The sequence below is a fragment of the Cottoperca gobio genome, chromosome 15 (assembly GCF_900634415.1).
Source record: "Cottoperca gobio chromosome 15, fCotGob3.1, whole genome shotgun sequence".
Taxonomy (NCBI): Eukaryota; Metazoa; Chordata; class Actinopteri; order Perciformes; family Bovichtidae; genus Cottoperca; species Cottoperca gobio.
In genome coordinates, this window is record NC_041369.1 from 2,662,920 (window position 1) to 2,682,523 (window position 19,604).

At 42.9% G+C, this 19,604-nt stretch overlaps 1 protein-coding gene across 3 annotated transcripts in view; it reads left to right on the forward strand.

The window, feature by feature from the left end:
• The window catches only part of LOC115020148 (stromal membrane-associated protein 1-like), a 93,043-nt gene that overhangs the window by 66,155 nt on the left and 7,284 nt on the right, over nt 1-19,604 (forward strand). For all 3 annotated transcript variants that reach the window (XM_029450068.1, XM_029450069.1, XM_029450070.1), the window contains one exon: nt 17,335-17,527. In XM_029450068.1, coding sequence (XP_029305928.1) covers nt 17,335-17,527 — 193 coding nt within the window. The remainder of the gene's footprint in view (nt 1-17,334; nt 17,528-19,604) is intronic.

The following is a 19,604-nucleotide window of genomic DNA, read 5'->3' on the forward strand; positions in this document are numbered from 1 at the left end:
GTGAATCAGATCAGAGACTCGATGATTCATGTAGAAAGATAACAAACAAAACAGGGCTCTTCTGTGAATTAAAAAGTGTGTCTAGAGGAGATCCAGGAGATATGAAATATTACAGAGGCAAGGGAGGAGCCGGTCAGTCCAGCTCAAGTGAGCCGGGGCTCTCTCTTTCTCTCACTTGCAAACGTTACGCACACAAACTTGCAATACACTGGCAGAAGCCGGGGAAGTTTTCCTTTTGAAGGCATGACATGTTTGAGTTAATTTGCCTTACTTGACATTGTACTTCCTGCTTATGTAACTATTGCACATGCAGGAATTTAAATATTATGTAATTTCTATATGTAGCACATATAGCCTATTGGCCTATTTGAAGCTAATGTACTTGAAGGATTCTTGCTGTTCGGAGTTTGTATCCGCACTTATTGTAAGTCGCTTTGGACAATCGCGTCAGCTAAATTAACTGTAATGTAATGTAAATTAAAAATGTAATGCATGTGCACATAGCAATTTAGAAGCTGAAACGAGCTGGTCTATCGAGTTGTCAGTTGATATGAAGGAAACTCACAAAATTGTGAATCTTTGATGGTGCTGCACAGCTAATACTGTGGCTTCCTCCATGTTGGATCCTCCTCTCCTTCTGTCGGTTCCCTCAAAGGTCAGAACAGTCAAAATGGTTTGGAATTGATTGTCTCTGATTGTCCAATCCTAGTTCAGCAGCAATAATAACAAAGTGAAGCAGGTATTTCAAGCTTGGAATCCTCAACTTGTCAGAGGGGCTGGAGTTGGTGTGATACAGAGTTTAAAGCTTGGTGTCTTTTTTAGCTTTTCCAAAAACAGAGCTAATGGTTGTGCAGTATATTAAACAGTATATTTGGGTGCTTTAACATAAGCCACTAATGTTAGCATACCTGGCTAACTTGTTACCTACAGTGGTAACCTAGTGTTAATTCCATGCCAACAGATGGCATATCATTAGCATTATTGGGCAACAGAGTACTTCCCCTTTTCCATACTGAGTGCATGGAGCCAGAGTAACACCCGGCATGTACAACCTGAACAATGTCAAAGAGATAACAGTTTGATTTTCATGCTTCCGGCCCGGCAACAGCCGTATGCATTATGTTATATCGGGTTATCTGTCTGTCCGACCCATTCTCGTGAAGGCGATACCCTCCTCAATACCATCAGTGGATTGCTTCAAATTTGGCACAGGTGTCGACTTGGATTCAATGATGAACTGATTAGAACTGATCAAAGGCCAAGGTCACTGTGACCTCATGTGCATCCCATTCTTGAGAATGTGATATCTCAGGAACGCCTGCAGGAAATTTCTTCAATTTTGGCTCGAACGTCTACTTGCACTGATTAGAATGTGGTGGACCTCACAAACACACTTTTGGCCACTTAATAATTAATTTGCTAAATAAGACAATTTCACATAAATGTCTAGGGATAATAATAGGATAAAATTATGAATTGATGACATTTTGGACCGACATGAATGTAAACTGCTTGACTGGTTGGTGGAGGCGTCCAACGCAAGGCGCTAATTCTAGTTTAAAAAAAAAACATATTTTCATATAATAGTGCATCATAATGGGCTCACTGGCTTAACCATCCATCCATCCATCCATCGTCTACCGCTTATCCGGGATCGGGTCGCGGGGGCAGCAGCTCCAGTAAGGAACCCCAATCTTCCCTTCTCCGGGCCACATCCTCCAGCTCCGACTGGTGGATCCTGAGGCGTTCCCAGGCCAGTGAGGAGATATAATCTCTCCACCGAGTCCTGGGTCTTCCCCGGGGTCTCCTCCCAGCTGGACGTGCCTGGAACACCTCCCTAGGGAGGCGCCCAGGTGGCATCCTTACTAGATGTCCGAACCACCTCAACTGGCTCCTTTCAACGTAAAGGAGCAGCGGCTCTACTCCGAGTCTCTCACGGATGGCTGAGCTTCTCACCCTATCTCTAAGGGAGACGCCAGCCACCCGTCTGAGAAAACCCATTTCGGCCGCTTGTACCCGTGATCTCGTTCTTTCGGTCATGACCCAGCCTTCATGACCATAGGTGAGGGTAGGAACGAAGATCGACCGGTAGATTGAGAGCTTTGCCTTCTGGCTCAGCTCTCTTTTCGTCACAACGGTGCGGTAAAGTGACTGTAATACCGCCCCCGCTGCTCCGATTCTCCGGCCAATCTCTCGCTCCATTGTCCCCTCACTCGCGAACAAGACCCCGAGGTACTTGAACTCCTTCACTTGGGGTAATGGCTCATTCCCTACCCGGAGTAGGCAATCCACCGGTTTCCTGCTGAGAGCCATGGCCTCAGATTTGGAGGTGCTGATCCTCATCCCAACCGCTGCACACTCGGCTGCGAACCGATCCAGTGACTGTTGAAGGTCACAGACCGATGATGCCATAAGGACCACATCATCTGCAAAGAGCAGCGATGAGATCCTCAGGTCACCGAACTGCAACCCCTCTCCTCCACGACTACGCCTCGATATCCTATCCATGAAAATCACGAACAGGATTGGTGATAAAGCGCAGCCCTGGCGGAGGCCAACATTCACGGGAAACGAGTCCGACTTACTGCCGAGTATCCGGACACAACTCTCGCTTTGGGCGTACAGGGATTGGATGGCCCTCAAAAGTGACCCCCTCACCCCATACTCCCGCAGCACCTCCCACAGTATCACCCGGGGGACCCGGTCATACGCCTTCTCCAGATCCACAAAACACATGTAGACCGGATGGGCGTACTCCCAGGCCCCCTCCAGGATCCTTGCGAGAGTGAAGAGTTGGTCCGTTGTTCCACGACCCGGACGGAATCCGCATTGTTCCTGTTCAATCAGAGGTTCGACTACCGGCCGAACCCTCCTTTCCAGTACCTTGGAGTAGACTTTACCAGGGAGGCTGAGAAGTGTGATACCCCTATAGTTGGCACACACTCTCTGGTCCCCCTTTTTAAATAAGGGAACCACCACCCCGGTCTGCCAACCCCTAGGCACTGTCCCAGACTTCCACGCAATGTTGACGAGGCGTGTCAACCAAGACAGCCCCTCAACACCCAAAGCCTTCAGCATTTCTGGACGGATCTCATCAACCCCTGCAGCTTTGCCACTGTGGAGTTGTTTGACTACCTCAGTGACTTCCATCAGGGAAATTGACGATGATCCCCCATCAGCTTCCAGCTCTGCCTCAACCATAGAGGGCGTGTTAGTCGGATTCAGGAGTTCCTCAAAGTGCTCCTTCCACCGGCCGATAACCTTCTCAGTTGAAGTCAGCAGGGTCCCACCCTTGCTGTACACAGCTTGGATGGTTCCTCGCTTCCCCCTCCTGAGGTGCCGGATGGTTTTCCAGAAGCACCTTGGTGCCGATCGAAAGTCCTTCTCCATAGCTTCTCCGAACTTCTCCCACACCCGCTGCTTTGCCTCTGACACGGCAGAAGCTGCCGCCCTTCTAGTCCTTCGATACCCTGCAACTGTTTCCGGAGTCCTCCCGGATAACATAACCCGGAAGGACTCCTTCTTCAGTCGGACGGCTTCCCTGACCACCGGGGTCCACCACGGTGTTCGAGGGTTACCGCCCCTTGAGGCACCTAAGACCTTGAAACCACAGCTCATCACCGCAGCTTCAGCAATAGAGGTTTTGAACATCGCCCACTCAGGTTCAATGCCCCCAACCTCCACAGGGATGGCTGAAAAGCTCCGCCGGAGGTGTGAGTTAAAGATCCCCAGGACAGGGGCTTCCTCCAGACGTTCCCAGTTCACCCGCACTACCCGTTTGGGTTTACCAGGTCTGTCCAGAGTCTTCCCCCACCCCTTGATCCAACTCACCACCAGATGGTGATCAGTCGACAGCTCCGCCCCTCTCTTCACCCGAGTGTCCAAAACATGCGGCCTCAGGTCAGATGATACGATTACGAAATCGATCATTGACCTTTGGCCTAGGGTGCTCTGGTACCACGTGCACTTATGAGCATCCTTATGTTCGAACATGGTGTTTGTTATGGCCATTCCATGGCTAGCACAGAAGTCCAACAACAAACGACCGTTCGGGTTTAGATCAGGGAGGCCCTTCCTCCCAATCACGCCTCTCCAGGTGTCTTCATCGTTTCCCACGTGTGCGTTGAAGTCTCCCAGCAAGACTACGGAGTCCCCTACTGGAGCCCCCTGCAGGGCTCCATTCAGGGTCTCCAAGAAGGCCGAATACTCAGAACTGCGGTTTGGGGCATAGGCACAAACAACAGTCAGAGTTTTCCCCCCCATAACCCGAAGGCGTAGGGAGGTGACCCTCTCGTCCACCGGGATAAACTCCAACGTAGCGGCGCTCAGCCGGGGGCTAGTGAGTATCCCCACCCCGGCCCGACGCCTCACACCTTGGGCAACTCCGGAGAAGAATAGAGTCCAACCCCTATCCAGGAGTACGGTTCCAGAGCCAAGACTGTGCGTGGAGGTAAGCCCCACCAGATCCAACTGGTAGCGATCCACCTCCCGCACTAGTTCCGGCTCCTTCCCCCACAGAGAGGTGACGTTCCACGTCCCCAGAGCCAGCCTCTGCTGCCCGGGTCTGGTCCGTCGAGGTCCCTGACCATCACTGCCACCCATGTGACAGCGCACCCGACCCCAGCGGTTTTTCCCATGAGTGGTGGGCCCACAGGATGGCTTAACCATGCAGTACAATAAGACTGCTGCTCCTTTATTCCCATGTCTTGTACATAGGGGGAGACCTGCTTTATAATATATAATATTTCATATAAGTCATGCTAGGTTGTAATGATATTATGCTTGTAGCCTTCAAATGCAAAGTTGAGAGCCTTTTACATGGTTCTTTTTATTGTAAGATCTAGCAGGCATTAAAAACCAGAGACAGAGTTTACAGCCAACAGTTAATGTTAATAAGCTCGGTCGAGGGAGCTGACCACACTGTTTCAAAAAGTGCCATGCATTTTGAGTGCTACCATCGGAAATGTATGCAGTGATAGTTTGGAGAGCATCGGTGTGGCAACAGTGACAACAGTTTTTGTCTCCTAATATTCGTACCAATTAATTTTTTTTCTTATTATTTCTAAAAAAAAATTCCCATTAACTGCAAAATGGACGGTCTTGTTTATACAATTGCAATTTAAAGATATCAACCTTCACTCTCCCTTAATCAAAGTCCCAAAAACAATACTGCACCCATTAATGTGGCTGATTAATAGGCTCTATTTATTTCTGTTCATAAGCTTTATTACCTCATCAAAACAGTGTAATGTTGCAAAAGGCAACACCAACGCAGTGGAAGCTACAGGATTGATTTGGCTCTTCGAGGCTGCAGGTGACTGTTTAGCCATAACTGAAGGTTTGCATCATTCTTGTGATTTGGTGTATGAGATTCATCATTCCTAAACATTTTGTAAGTAACTTTGTGTGTTTTACACAAGTAATAGAAGTTATTAAGTTTGCTACACCGTATCGCTTCTCCCCTCTCAGTAATGGTCTACCTTTTCTCTGCCTACACCTACACATATATTTTTCTCTGCTCTATTATTCCCTTTGTATGTCTCCACTCTCCCTTCTCCTTCCATTTTCTTCCGTCTCTCTCTACTGTCACTCACCATTCTTTCTCTCTCAAGAATATATTTACCTTGAATCTTCACATAGAGTACTGCTCTTGTTCTTCTCCTCATCGCCCTTCACATGTCCTCTTCCTCCTGTCTCATACTCGACTTGCATCCTCCCCTTAATGAACTTTAGTCTCACTCTTACATGGATCCTCATTAATCAATGTCAGGTATGTACAAATACATGTGTTAATGCATACTCTATAAGCATTTCTAACTTATCAACTTGGATATATGCTTAAATGTGCATTAATTCAAATACAGCCAGGACCATACTGGTGTACAGCACCAAGAGAAAACGGAATTATTTCATTTATTTTCTTTTTAGAATTTCTTCAAAGAACAGTAAAAAAAGAAAGAAAAGGGAAGCAAATGATGAAAGATTATCTGTTGTTAGCTATCTGCTCTGCTGCATCACCCAGGGTAAGCCAGGAGTTAGACGCTGGCGTCACTACCAAGATGGCCACCCACACTGAGCTTCACAACGGCTCTTCAGAAACCTTTGGGTGACGTCACGCCAACTACGTCCATATTTTATACAGTCTATGGCCGTCATACAAGAGATCCATGGAGTTGTAGACTATAGGAGAGGAGTCATTAGATTATAATTATTTATCACTGCAGAGTTGTGCTATCTGTTAAGAGTTTAGACTCACACAGCACTTCATAGACTGCAAGTGCAGATTGCTCCATAGTGGCTGTTTGATATCAGACAGGCTGCTCTCACAAGGCCCTCCGCCTGCGGCAGCAGTGTCTGTCTTGTAGGAAGTATTATTTGAATGTCAAAGAGTACATTTTGTTTCCACCCCAGCACTTTATTCAGAAGATGGAGTTCACTGCAGCTCTCACAGTCAGGACATTTTTTTATTCTTTGTGTATTAACAAACCACCAGGGTCAAAAGACGTTTCTTGCATGTTGCCTCCAAACACGGCCAAACGTTGTGTTTTAGCACCAGGAGAGATCTTGCTTGTCTTAGTCTGAGCCATGTCCAGTGGAGCGGAGAGACTTTCCCTGACATCATATCTGACACCAGTAGCATATAAAAGAAAAGCATTTGTGCAATTGTGAAGGTTAACTTGTGATTGTTTGTCTTTAAGCAACATGTCAGACAAACTAATGGTATGTTTCTGCTTCCGCTTCCTAGAGGAAGAAACACATTGGATGTATATGATCTTCCAGCCTGGTTTTTGTTTCCTATTGTTTTGTTTCAATTCACAACGTTAACCACGTGTTTAAAACTACACCATAATCCAGGAGAAAATAAGTTTCCTTCCAAATGCAGTTTAGTTGTATGAGAACGTAATTTGGTACGAGACAGGGTTGGCTCTTTCCTGTGGGGCCACCATCAGGCTGAACTCCCAGTTGTAGAATGAGTGTATCTCCTGAACCCTTACTCACCTAGAGGAAGCTTGCTCCCAAGAGGCACCTCCATGAACTTACCTGTAGCGCCATCATTGCATCAACCTTTTCTGTCCTATACATACGTGCAGTCAACACAAGCGTACAATTTTGACAGTCAGTACACATCCTATGGAGCTTGCACACACACACAATCAGAGGGCTGACTTTGGGATTCAGCAGGCGGATATTGCTTTACAGCAGTGATTAGCTGGGTGTGTGAAGAAAGAGGTTGCTGGCTGCCTGCTGATTCATGCAGCTATTAACCGGCATTGGGAGAGCTCGCCATTTGTGAATATGTCAATTACAAAAATACGATTACAGCCTTGTAGGAGGGTGAGGATTTGTGTTATCCCCTACAACCCCTCTCTTTCTCTCTCTCTCTCTCTCTCTCTCTCTCTCTCTCTCTCTCTCGCTCTCGCTCTCTCTCGCGCTCTCACTTGCGCTCTCACTCTTTTTCTCTTTAAAAAAAAAGAGCAGCCGCCTCCGTCAGACGTAGCCTCCGTCAGACGTAGCCTCCGTCAGACGTAGCCTCCGTCAGACGTAGCCTCCGTCAGACGTAGCCTCCGTCAGACGTAGCCTCCGTCAGACGTAGCCTCCGTCAGACGTAGCCTCCGTCAGACGTAGCCTCCGTCAGACGTAGCCTCCGTCAGCAGCTGAAGAGACTTGAGCTCAGCCAGAACAAACCCCAGCAGTCACAGCGGGCTGCTGGACCTGTGTAACGGCAAAGCAAGGTTTTCTCCTTTCTGCCACTTTGAATGTAATCCAATAAATAAACACAGACACGGAACATGGCTTTAATATTTAAAATCAGGCAGCTCTACTTCTATTCCCTCTGTACTGAGTCAACACTGTTACCGCTTCACATTATGTTGATAATGTAAGTTACATGTTTTTAACTAACATTAAAAATATTTGAAAGTTTTAATTCTGGCATACCGTACACTTTCACCTTCACCTTCACCTGTAAACTGAAGTACAGGTCAGGGAAAGATGGATGGAAGGAGGGAGAAAGAGTGAGGGATGAAACAAGGGGCAGAGAAAGACGTTAGGGGAGAAAAACATTTCCTGGGCAACAGATGGATGGAAAGAGGGAGGAGTGGGTGGAGAGCAGGTCAAGAGAGGAATGAGTGAATATTGGAAGGTGGAGGTTAAGGACAGGGACACACAAGAAATGGAGCATGAAGTCCCACCAGCCATAAGAGATTGAGTGCGATGCTGCAGACTCACCTGAAGCACTGGCTTGAATCACCAATCCTATTTCAAATGTTTTCCCCTAAAGCTGCCGGGTTCACTCGGGTTACCCAGTTTGTTAAGAATCAATAAGAGACCAAGGGCCAGATTTACTAAGGCTTTGCAGTTTATGTGGCATTTTGGCTGCAAGGTGCATCTCTCTCCTCATTGCATAAACATTTAAGGGAGAATCGTGCAAATAATAGGAGGAGATTTACGAAGGTCAAGCAATTTGACACCGTCAGTTTTGGAGCAGGTGGGATTTAGCTACAAGGAAGATTGTGGTGATAAAAAAAAGCATGCACTAGTAAACTAGGCCATTATTATAACATTGTATCAGACTACTGTAACACAAACAAACAGTGGACAGGGAGTTCTGGTTCGTGTTCATCAAACTTTGACCATTAATTAGCGGTAGAATTGCTTCGGGCGGCACCTAAACTTTTCCTTTCTGTTGTTAATACATTTCAGTGTGCGCTTGTTTGCATTTACCTCCGTATTAATCCATATTAACACCATCTCCACCCCACCTCCATCTGCTCTGTTCTGCTAGACCTGCTGCTCTCTCCCTCTCTCCCACTCCCTCTCTCCTCCCACCTGTTGCAGTGCCGTGTTTATTTTCTATATATTTTATGCATCTTTGTTTTATTCTTCATCTCCTTGTTTCCCATGGACATGTATATTGCCTCTTAATGTATTAATAGTTAGATAAGGGTGTATGCTAAACATTATTATATCATAATCTAATTAGTAATATTTTAAGTCAAAGTAATGTGAAGATGATCCAAGTATATGCTTTGAAATTAAGTCACTACGTTCTCACCAGTGTTGTTGATGAACATGTTTTTAGAGAACTGTGGACTGAATATATCCATTTGCAACTTATAAACGTGTATGTGAGTGTCGTTAACTGTTGGCATGGCTGGTGCAATCAAAGGAGAGGAGACATCTGTCTATTCCATCTCCGGATCCAAAGTTCCAAAAGTCAACTTGATGAGCTCCGAGCGACTTGGTTCAGCCCGTAGGGAGGGTGGAGCTCGCACCTGTCACAGCCCCGAACTTGCGGAACAGCGTTTGTGCATGCGGAGCAGAGACACTCCCTCGGGAGGATGCCTTTATACTCGTGCTGTTCTGTGGCCACGTATCACCTGCACGCGCCTGATACTAGTTTCACGTTTCTATTAGGCACAACAATTACAACAAAGCAGTCGTTGGTAATGAAAATTTTGAATCTCACGCTCAACTGGTGGATCCCGGTCCAAAAGTGGTTCGCGGGAGCATTCTGAATGGACCGCAAGTGACTCACGAGATTCTGGAACCAAGCTTTTATTTTTAAGTGCCGTCACCTGCCTTAAATATATTTTTCACAATTTCTACTCGACAGTGAAGGACACTGCAGAGCGTGTGTACAGTATGTGTGTACATTAAAAAGCAGGCGAGAAAGCAGCCAAATGAGTATTGAAAAAAATTAAATTCACAATTGATGAGGCTTCTCTGTTTGGCCTTTATAGAGACCACAGATCAAACTAATATCATTATTATTATTATTATTATTATTTGTGTATTATTTGGCCTATTAACTTAATGCTTTGCCTTTACAGCAATTTAATTTCACTGGTCTGTCAGCCATAATATGCTCTTTTTTTGGTTGCATTTCTCTTTATTTACGTAGTTGTAGGTAATTGCACTTTCAATGTGTTTTATGTCATTGTGTTTTAAGCCCACATGTTGTTTAACATTTTGTGAAAATTTAATTTGTAGTAATTTATCTTATGTGTGGACCTTGGACTAATGACTAGAATACTGGACCCTGAGGCTGGACCTGTTGGGAACCACGGCCTTAAACAATGCTCATTAAATATGCAGGCCTATATCCTATGTATATAAAAAAAGGAAAATCCCACAAGTAAAAGCAAAATGAGAATCAAAGACAATAAATAGTGCATGTTAAAATATATAGGACTAAAATATAAAATAAAGTCCTAAATATGTTGTAGACAGGGATTGCAAATGAATAAACTAAATGTAAAAATGAATGTAGTAAATGTAGGCTGTATGCATAATGAGAAGTAATACATCAAATATATATATATTGTCACAACCCAGGCTCTAGGACATACCTGTCACCATTGGAATTTCAAAATAAGATAATTTTTTTGCCGGACTCCGCCCATATTTTAACAGCCACCAATGTAAACGTAAACACATAAGGGACGGGTATATACATTCAGGAAATACATGTTTATTTAAAGTATGTATGTATGTATGTATGTATTATGGATTTTATTTGATGAGTTATTATCATCAATTTATTTGATGATTGATGAGTTGTGTGGCTTTTGTTTCCCCCGACGAGGACTTCCTTGCGATGTCAGTCGGGAAACATGTCCGCTACACTGCGACTGAAATCATCGCAGAAGCTGAAGGCTACATTATTTTTTGGCGCAAAGCATCGACATCTTTCCCTCAGCTTTGGTCACTTGGTTTGCCTCCGACACAGTTCTTGTCACACATGAAGTCATTGAAGTCAGTGTAGGTTTTGTGCCTCTTGGCGTGCTTGTGCTTAGACACTTAATCCACCGTGTGCGATGCTAACATCTGAATGGCACACTTTACAAAAAGCACAAGTTTGCCCGACTCTGCTTTTAATAAATAAGGGAAGGTCTCCTCTCATTTGTTCAGGTACTTGCATAACGTTTTAACTTGTTTGGCAGGTACAACTGCGTCTCCATCTATCTCCCGTTTACTGTGACTCTCATCCATATGCTTTCGTCTTCTTCTGTGTTATTGTTCTTGTTTTCTTCTTCTGTGTGTTTACTGGCGATTAACGTTTTTCAGCTAAAGTTAAACATAATACTGCCCTCTGCTCTACCGGAGGACACTTTACACTTTTTTTAATTAGGCCTATTTTTTTTTTAAAGGTTAAAAATACGGGATAATTACGGGAAAATATTTAAAAGGAAGAAAAACGGGATAGAAGTAAAAATACGGGATAATCCCGGGAAAAACGGGAGGGTTGACAGGTATGCGCTAGTCACCGACGAGGCGGTGGCCCAGTTGGAGATGATTGAACTTTCTGAGGAAGACCGACTGAAACCTGTTCTGAGGGAAGGGACCCTTGAGTTCTGGAAAACTGTGCCAATGGAAAAATATCCCAATGTGAAACGGGCTGCACTCAAGCTACTATCAATGTTTGGGTCAACATACGTCTGTAAGTCGGTGTTTTCTACCCTGAAACACGTGCAATCAAAGTATCCATCTGTTCGGACTGACACACGTGAAAGAATTGCTTCGAGTGACCACAATGACCACTATGTGTGTCTGTCTGTGTGAGCGTGTGTGTGTCTTTGGGAGGGAGGGTCTTTGTGTGTGTGTGTGTGTGTGTGTGTGTGTGTGTGTGTGTGTGTGTGTGTGCTCTTTGCAGTAACATAGTAACATTTTTGGATCTTAACCTCTGACTGGTTGGCCCCCCCTGCTCTAGGACATGACAAACAAATGTGCATATATGCATTATGAGAATTAATAAATATATACACAAAGATGTAAACAGTTTGTAAAACAGTAAGTAAAGTACATAGAGGTAAAGTGTGATTATAACTGTAGAGTGTCATAATGATGAGGAGCTAAAGAGTTCAAAAGTCTTAAACCAGTATACAAAGGGAATGTCTTTCTGAGAAAGAACACCATCTGCAGCCAACATACAAAGACATCATATCAAAGAGCACTCCTCAAGACAAATCACTGTTGAAGATAGGAAGAGAGCTTTTACCAGGAAACACACAAGGTTAATGCAACATGGGTTTGTTTAATGTGAATATGTGTACCTGTTTCTAAAGATAAGATCAACCTCAAAGATGATTCTATCCTATTCAAGCTGCATTCATTGATTTTTTTTGGGGCACTTTGGGGCAGAACTACAAGCTATAAACATAACAATTATTTTGATTTTTGTGTCCACTGTCCTTCTCTTTCTAGCTCTGTTTTGATCTTCTCCAGATAGTCAATAACCTTATATGTCTGTGTTACAATGGTAATGTACAGTAAGTTCTTGTAACTTATTCTTTTCTTTTTTTCTGAAAACAGCTGCCTGCCCGCTGCTGGCTTCTGTTGTGTTAACATGCACGTTATGTTAAAGTAGAAGCTCTGCTCAAGTGTGTTGTGTTTGAGGACTAATCAGGATGAAAGAGAGAAGGAGATAACAAGACAAATGACTTGGAAAGGGGTGAGAGAGAAAGTGTGAAGAAGGGAGGGTGGGGGAAAGGAGTGGAGGGATGGAGGTAGAATGAAGTAAGAAAATACAAGAAGGAAATGCTGTTGATTGCTGAAGAAGGTGAGAAACAGAGATAAATGCAGTTTGTTTCAAGCAGAACAAGAAGTCGAGAGAGGGATGTCATAATGAACTGACTCATGATTTCTTCCTTTTAGTTCTTCCTTTTATTTTGTCTTTCATTTGTTTCACGTCCTGTTCCTTACTGGCATCCTCTTTCTTGGATTTAGATTTCCAAGGTGAGCTTTACTTTCTTTCTTTTTTTTTAATAGCCAAAATCCTTTAGCACAATCACAGAGCGTAGCGTGGTATTAAAGCCACAGATGGTCTATCAGAGGGGAGTTTATGAGTATTTCAAGCGGTAATGAAAAGCCATAGGGAGAAAGATAGTCGTGTGTGTGTGTGTGTGTGAGAGAGAGAGAGAGAGAGAGAGAGAGAGAGAGAGAGAGAGAGCGAGAGAGAGAGAGAGAGAGAGAGAGAGAGTGTGTGTGTGTGTATTTGGCTGTAGAGGTCTATGAATAGCGACAGTTAGGAAGAGGCTGTCAGAGTGGTAATTCAGAGCTCTGGCTGCACCCATCAACACCAACATTGGCTGAGAAGAATGGAGCCTTGTTGAAGAGGCTTTCTATTACACAATGTGCTGCTAGGAGCCCCCCAACACATCACACACTATGTGGTGTGTGTGTGTGTGTGTGTGTGTGTGTGTGTGTGTGTGTGTGTGACTGAGAAAGACAAAGAAAAGGACAGATGCACATGTGACATACTCTGCTTAGATTTCTCTTCCTTTAGGAGTGACGTTAGACTGATGCATCGCTGCATTTTACATTGTGTGCAGCAAGTTTAGCTTTGGCCGAAGAAATTTGCAGGACTGCGTCACGGTTCTTTGAAAACAAATGGAGCTAATACTCCTGGAGGGTCTGGCAGTCACAGACATAGGACGGAGTGAAAGGTCGATAGAAAATGTTTCGACTTAAGCGACTGCATTTGTGCCAAAAGAGGCCTGAATTTTAGGAAACGTGCACCCCTGTGAGGTAAAGGCTACTAAACATCTCATCCGTCTCAATTGCTTCACAGTAACTAGACCACTTACTTTGACAATAATATATTGATATTCTGTGACTCTGAAAGCAATCCTAATAGAGCACTTTTGTTTCTTTTGTTCTTTGCAAATGTACCTTTTTCACAGCAGACATTATAATATATGTAATAATATGTCACAGCAATGCCTTTATTCCAGCAATGCAGTACAGCAATTATTCATATTATTAGTTACACTGACATGTCGAAGTGTCTGCTGTGAGGTCGACTCATATTCAGTTTCACTGCACATTTCTCACCCTGCTCAGTTTGGGAAACACTTCCTTAACATGCATTTCTCAAACCTGGCGTGATTGAATATCTGTCCATTTCCCTCAGTGTAGATTCAAGATTCAATTATTTATTGTCCTATGAACAGCAGTTGATTTGGATTTGTTTTTGGTGCGCTCAACATCAGCAACTTATAATCATATAGCACACACAACCATAAATACAATACATTAACAACAATCAATAAAAATAATACAACCAAATATATGTCTGCACCAACTCCTGAGAAAAACTTCTGCCTCTTTAGCTGCTAAATGCTCCACTTTGTTCACAAGCTAGTGTCTAACTGTCTGTCTGCTGTTTTGTGCTAGACAGGTAGTGTAAAGTGAGCTTTTAGAGTTTTAGAGTTTCATACCAACGTAATTATACTCACCCTACCTCCAAGCAGTTTCTTTATTGGTTAACATTCCACATGCTCCACATGTTGCTGCTCCCTTCCTAAATCCTTCTGGATGATGGTATTATCACAAAGGTTCAGAGCTGGTAGACTCTAACTCAGTCACGCCATCATTCTACAAAATATATGTTGAAGGAGGAAGCTGAATGGCTGGAGATTACTGCAGTTTGAGGGATTTGAAGTCTGTTAAATATATTTTTCAACTTTGCGAACAAGCTTAGCAGCAAATAGGCTCAGCCCCTTGATTGAGTGATGTTGTAGCTGACATCAGACGGATCCAGGGAGGAAAGTTTGCTGCCTGTTCTCATCTTCTGTTCACTTCAATCAGGAGCCAGTATCATGCTAATGTTCTGCAGCTATTAATAGGAAGCTCCATCCTGCCTGTCAACACCCGATTCACCTTAACTGGCTTCACTTATAGTACGCAATGTCAGTGAATGATCAGCAACTATGAAGTATTATGATACATGACCTTATAAGTCTTCATAATGTGCTTTATAATGTGTGTATTTTTTATAAAGCACTGTAGAATATTTATGAAGGATTATAACTATAAATATACAGCGCTATAAGAAGAATCTAACACATTATAAGTATGTTTATGATGCATTTTGGGCGTAATAGAACATTTTTATGATTTATATGGTGCCAGTTGGAGTCCGAGTGAGGGGAAGTGAATAGTAAAGCTCCTGTACAGGTGAGAGGACTGTACAGCAGATAGTGTATAAACAGTAACGGGCGCCTTCCTTTTAGCTAAAGTGACTTCTCTCCCCCCTGACTTGTGTCGTTTCCTGCACGAGAGAGATGTGAGGAGGAGATGTGAGGATGGACGAATTGTATTTTCCAAATGGGACACCCTCGCTCACTCTTAATCTTGATGCAGCTCAACCGTCTTACAATGTGTGGAAATAATTTACATTTTTAAAGAAAAAGCTGCTCGATTATTGATTAAAGATTAAAATATAACAGTAATGCTGTTTCCACGACAGCCAGCTGTTCCTTTTACTTCCCCATCAGATCAGGTAAACAACTGATTCCTGTTGCAGTGGTGCTCCCTTTCGGTAAAAACTTTAGCATCTAATACACCTGTAGTTCTTCGCTCCTCCGCCAAGAGGCATTTGAGGGAATGGGAACCTCCACGATGATGTGCTTTACGAGATCACGGGAAAATCTATCCGGTCAAGCTTCAAGTAAAGTGTTCGTGTTTGAACAACAGTTGTTTACAGCAATCATATCCTCATGAACTGGAGAGTATTTCTTGATTGAAAGACGAGCAAAGAACAGGCTTTATAGGCTTTTCTCCAGTGTGTGTGTGTGTGTGTGTGTGTGTGTGTGTGTGTGTGTGTGTGTGTGTGTGTGTGTGTGTATAGACGGTGTGATAACACACACAAACAAACACACACATGCACACTATCTTTCTCTGGTGAATAATAACTCTGAATTCCCTTAGTCACACACAAACACAAACTTAATATTTTACACACACACACACACACACACACACACACACACACACACACACACACACACACACACACACACACTTTAAACAAAAAAGGGCACACACCCATTATGTGTAATGGATGGAGCTGCCATAAAAGTAACACCTGCTCAAGAGAGCTGTGTGTGTGTGTGTGTGTGTGTGTGTGTGTGTGTGTGTGTGTGTGTGTGTGTGTGTGCGTGTGTGTGCGTGCGCGCGCGCCCTGTCTGCAACAGTTCATGTCTACTCTCGTTGCAGTTTCCTAATTAATGTCATCTGTCTCACTTACAGCGACGTTGCTTCTCCTCTGTTCTTTTCTCCCCTGTCCTTTATTTTTATCTTGTCTCTTCTACCTGTGTAGACTTAAAACAAATATAATGAGCAAAAACATAGAAACACTGTCAATTCAACTAATGAATGTTTGTGAAACTCTAAATGAGCAATCCAAGAGAATGAAGAATTAAATGTTAAATCACATGAAGTCCTTTAGGGACATTCAGTACTGATTTTTCGTACTGATAAAAAAAAATACAAATGTTTGCATTAGATGTCTGGTCAGACGCCTGGTCTGCTTATTCTTTGGTGTGATACTTTTAGTTTTTCAATTAATATTTTGCCAACTTAACACTTTTTTATTTAGTCAATGCTAATGTACGGCTGCTTGTGTTTAGACAAGATTTAACATTCAAGAATTGTGGTTCTTTTTTAGAAAAACATGTTTAAACTTAAATGTCAGTATTCAAATAATGGCCAATAATACGACTTAGTAGCTTCTACTTTCCCATTTGTTTGTCACCAGGTTATTCCAGCTGTTCTACTAATGTTTAGCTTTAAATATATACCAGAAAAAGGAGGAATTATACCCTTAAGCTGCTTGAATGCTTTTAATGTGCAGGAAGTGTTGAGTTTCATTTACAGAAGCTTTACAGTGATCGAAAGAGCGGCAAAGTAGAAGTGATGACAATAAATAGCAGTTCTGTTAAATAGGGAAACTTAGAGCAGCAGAATGGTAAATATCTTAATAATAATAATAATAATAATAATAATAATAATAATAATACATTTTATTTGTAAAGCGCCTTTCCTAGCTAAAAGCGATCTCAAGGCGCTGTGGATTGTACATCATGCTGAATACATCAAGAAAAGATGTAAACATGAAGAAAGGGTTGAGTTTGTATCAACAGCTATTAAGAAAACATCTAATTAACATATGATAAAATATACTTTATGATTAAAAGAAATAGACCTAAAGGCCTGTCTGAAATATAACCTTTTCAAATGGACTGGATCTCTGTGCTGATTTGGTAAATAAAGTTTCCAAGCTTTATTTTTATATTATTTTCTAAGGAACTGGAAAATAAATGCAAGGCATTGAAAAAAGGATTGTTTTGTTATTAGTGTCAAATGTATCTAATCGGCACTAGTGTTGGAAATGTACTCAGCATGTACCCGACTATTGGTATATCCAACTGCGCTGTATTATATATCCATGTGTAAGGTGACCAAGAGCACAAATGTTATACAGCATGAGATCAAAACATATGTTTGGGGGAATTCATGGCATTTCTCTTCCTCCCAACCCCCTGACAGTCTAGTTCCAGTACAGCACCTGCACAGGCGGACCCCTCCACCTCCTCCTCTGCATCCTCCTCTACCTCTACCACTACCACTACGAAGGCGGAGGAGAAGAAGCTTTTATCTAAAGACTCTATCCTGTCTCTGTATGCCAGCAGCTCAGTGGCCAGTCAACCGCAGAGCCAGCAACAGCCTGTTCCAGGACAAGGTAACACACTCACACAGACACATGACACATTTTATTTTAACCCTTTTATCATCTAGTAGGTTGATCTTCTCATCCAGCATCTACATATTTATGTCCAGGAATTTACGGGCTAAAATGCGGTCACACTAAACAAATGTGTAGCAACTCGTAAGAATATATTCTTTAATCTGTTCAACTTCAGGAAATAACCCTAACTTACAATAATAATAATAAAATAATGTCTACTGTTGGCATCTCAACTGCTCAGACTTCACACCAGGTAGCATCTTACCTTTTTTATTTTGGCATCTTTCTGCTAATTGTTTTGGTTTTATAGTCCACAAATGTGGTGTTTTGGTTCACTCTCATCAACGTTGTGTCCAGCAGCAGGCAGCTATTTAGAGCAAAACATCTCAGATGAAGGAATGATGAATGGTGGACATAGTGGAGCATTCAACAGCTAAAGAGATATTTTGCTCAGGAGTTGCTGAAGTGAACATGAAGTTTTGGCAGTTGTCATCCTGCATCATCAGAAGTTTATGCAGCACTTTAATCCTTCTGATGTGTATATTTATGTTCTTTGACATCTCAAAGAGCTCGCAAGAAACAACTGATTACAAGCAAATCGGCCGCATGTTGTAATGACTCTTATTACTGTAGGACCACAGTCACACACGTTTAATGGACTTAATGATCTCACAAAGTACACCGAGTCGTATCTGGAGGTAGGTTGTGCATAACTATGGTAAAAAGGTGGTCTCGGTTTGTTCCGCACCAAGGTCCAATTGACAGCTTTCAGACCAGCCCAGGTGAACCGTACTAACCGGGCAAACATTAATGTCTCCAACTCTCCAAGGTCCACTCGTGATCCCCATCGTCACAGGGAGTTGTTGGAGTTTAACCAAACAATGATTTTCTCACACGTTGATCAATTTATATGGTTGAATACGTAAAACTTTTATATAGCAGATATACAGTATGTGTTCTTCTTTCCTCTCTCTGGAATTGTCTTGTTGCCCCTAAGATTTACCTTATAACTTATTTATAACTACGTGCTGTGAATGGATCAGCCCCTTCCTACATCCAGGCCATGGTCAAACCATACACCCGCTCACTTCGCTCTGCATCGACCAATCGGCTTGCTACTCCCTCACTGTGAGTGGGACCCAGATTCCCCTCAAACAAAACCCGCCTGTTTGCTATCCTGCTCCAAAATGGTGGAACGACCTCCCCATTGATGTCAGGACAGCAGACAGTCTTCACACCTTCCATCACAGACTGAACACTCACCTGTTTCGACTGCACCTCGACGAATGAATGAGAACAAAAAAAAAAACAGTTTGTTGTATGTTGCACTTATATTGGTTTGGCTTATTTGTAACTAATAGTTACATTTGTATTCTAGTGTTTCTGTATGTTGCACTTTTGTTTGGCTTATTTGAAGCTAGTGTTCTGCACTTAAAGGATTGTACCTGTTTGAACATAATGTAATTGTTAGATTCTTGCTGTTCAGAGTTGTATCCTCATGATTGTTTGCACTTTTTGTAAGTCACTTTGGACAAAAGCGACAGCTAAATGAACTGTAATGTAATAACACTGGGGGGTCGTGCCCCTCAGGTTTGGAGACAGTTTTATGGACTATTTACAGACTATTTTTGGTCATAATAAATAGCAGTTGCCGACGTGTGAATCCTCAACAGCTTCCATTTAATTGAAATCAATGACTGGCAGGTCAAACCACTTAAATGTGTTGTACATGTAAAATGTAAGCAAACACTACATAGTGTCTCATAAGCGGGGGAGAACATACAGTAATATAGATGGAATCGGAGTTTCGGGCTTCCGGTGGAATCGCAATGCATGCTGGTGTGGCGGGCATAGAAAAGTGAGCACCAACTTTACAAGGACCGCCATATTGGATTTCTTCTCCGCGTGTTTACATTGTATTTGGCAAGTATTTAGTGTGTAATCATCGCTCTTCTAGTTATGGGATTTGGACACCGACATTGTGTGGTGAAAGGATGTTCAAACAGTGGGAGAAAGCTAAATAAATGGGCAGAATCTCATTGTGAGCTTCACAATTACACTCGTTTGATGA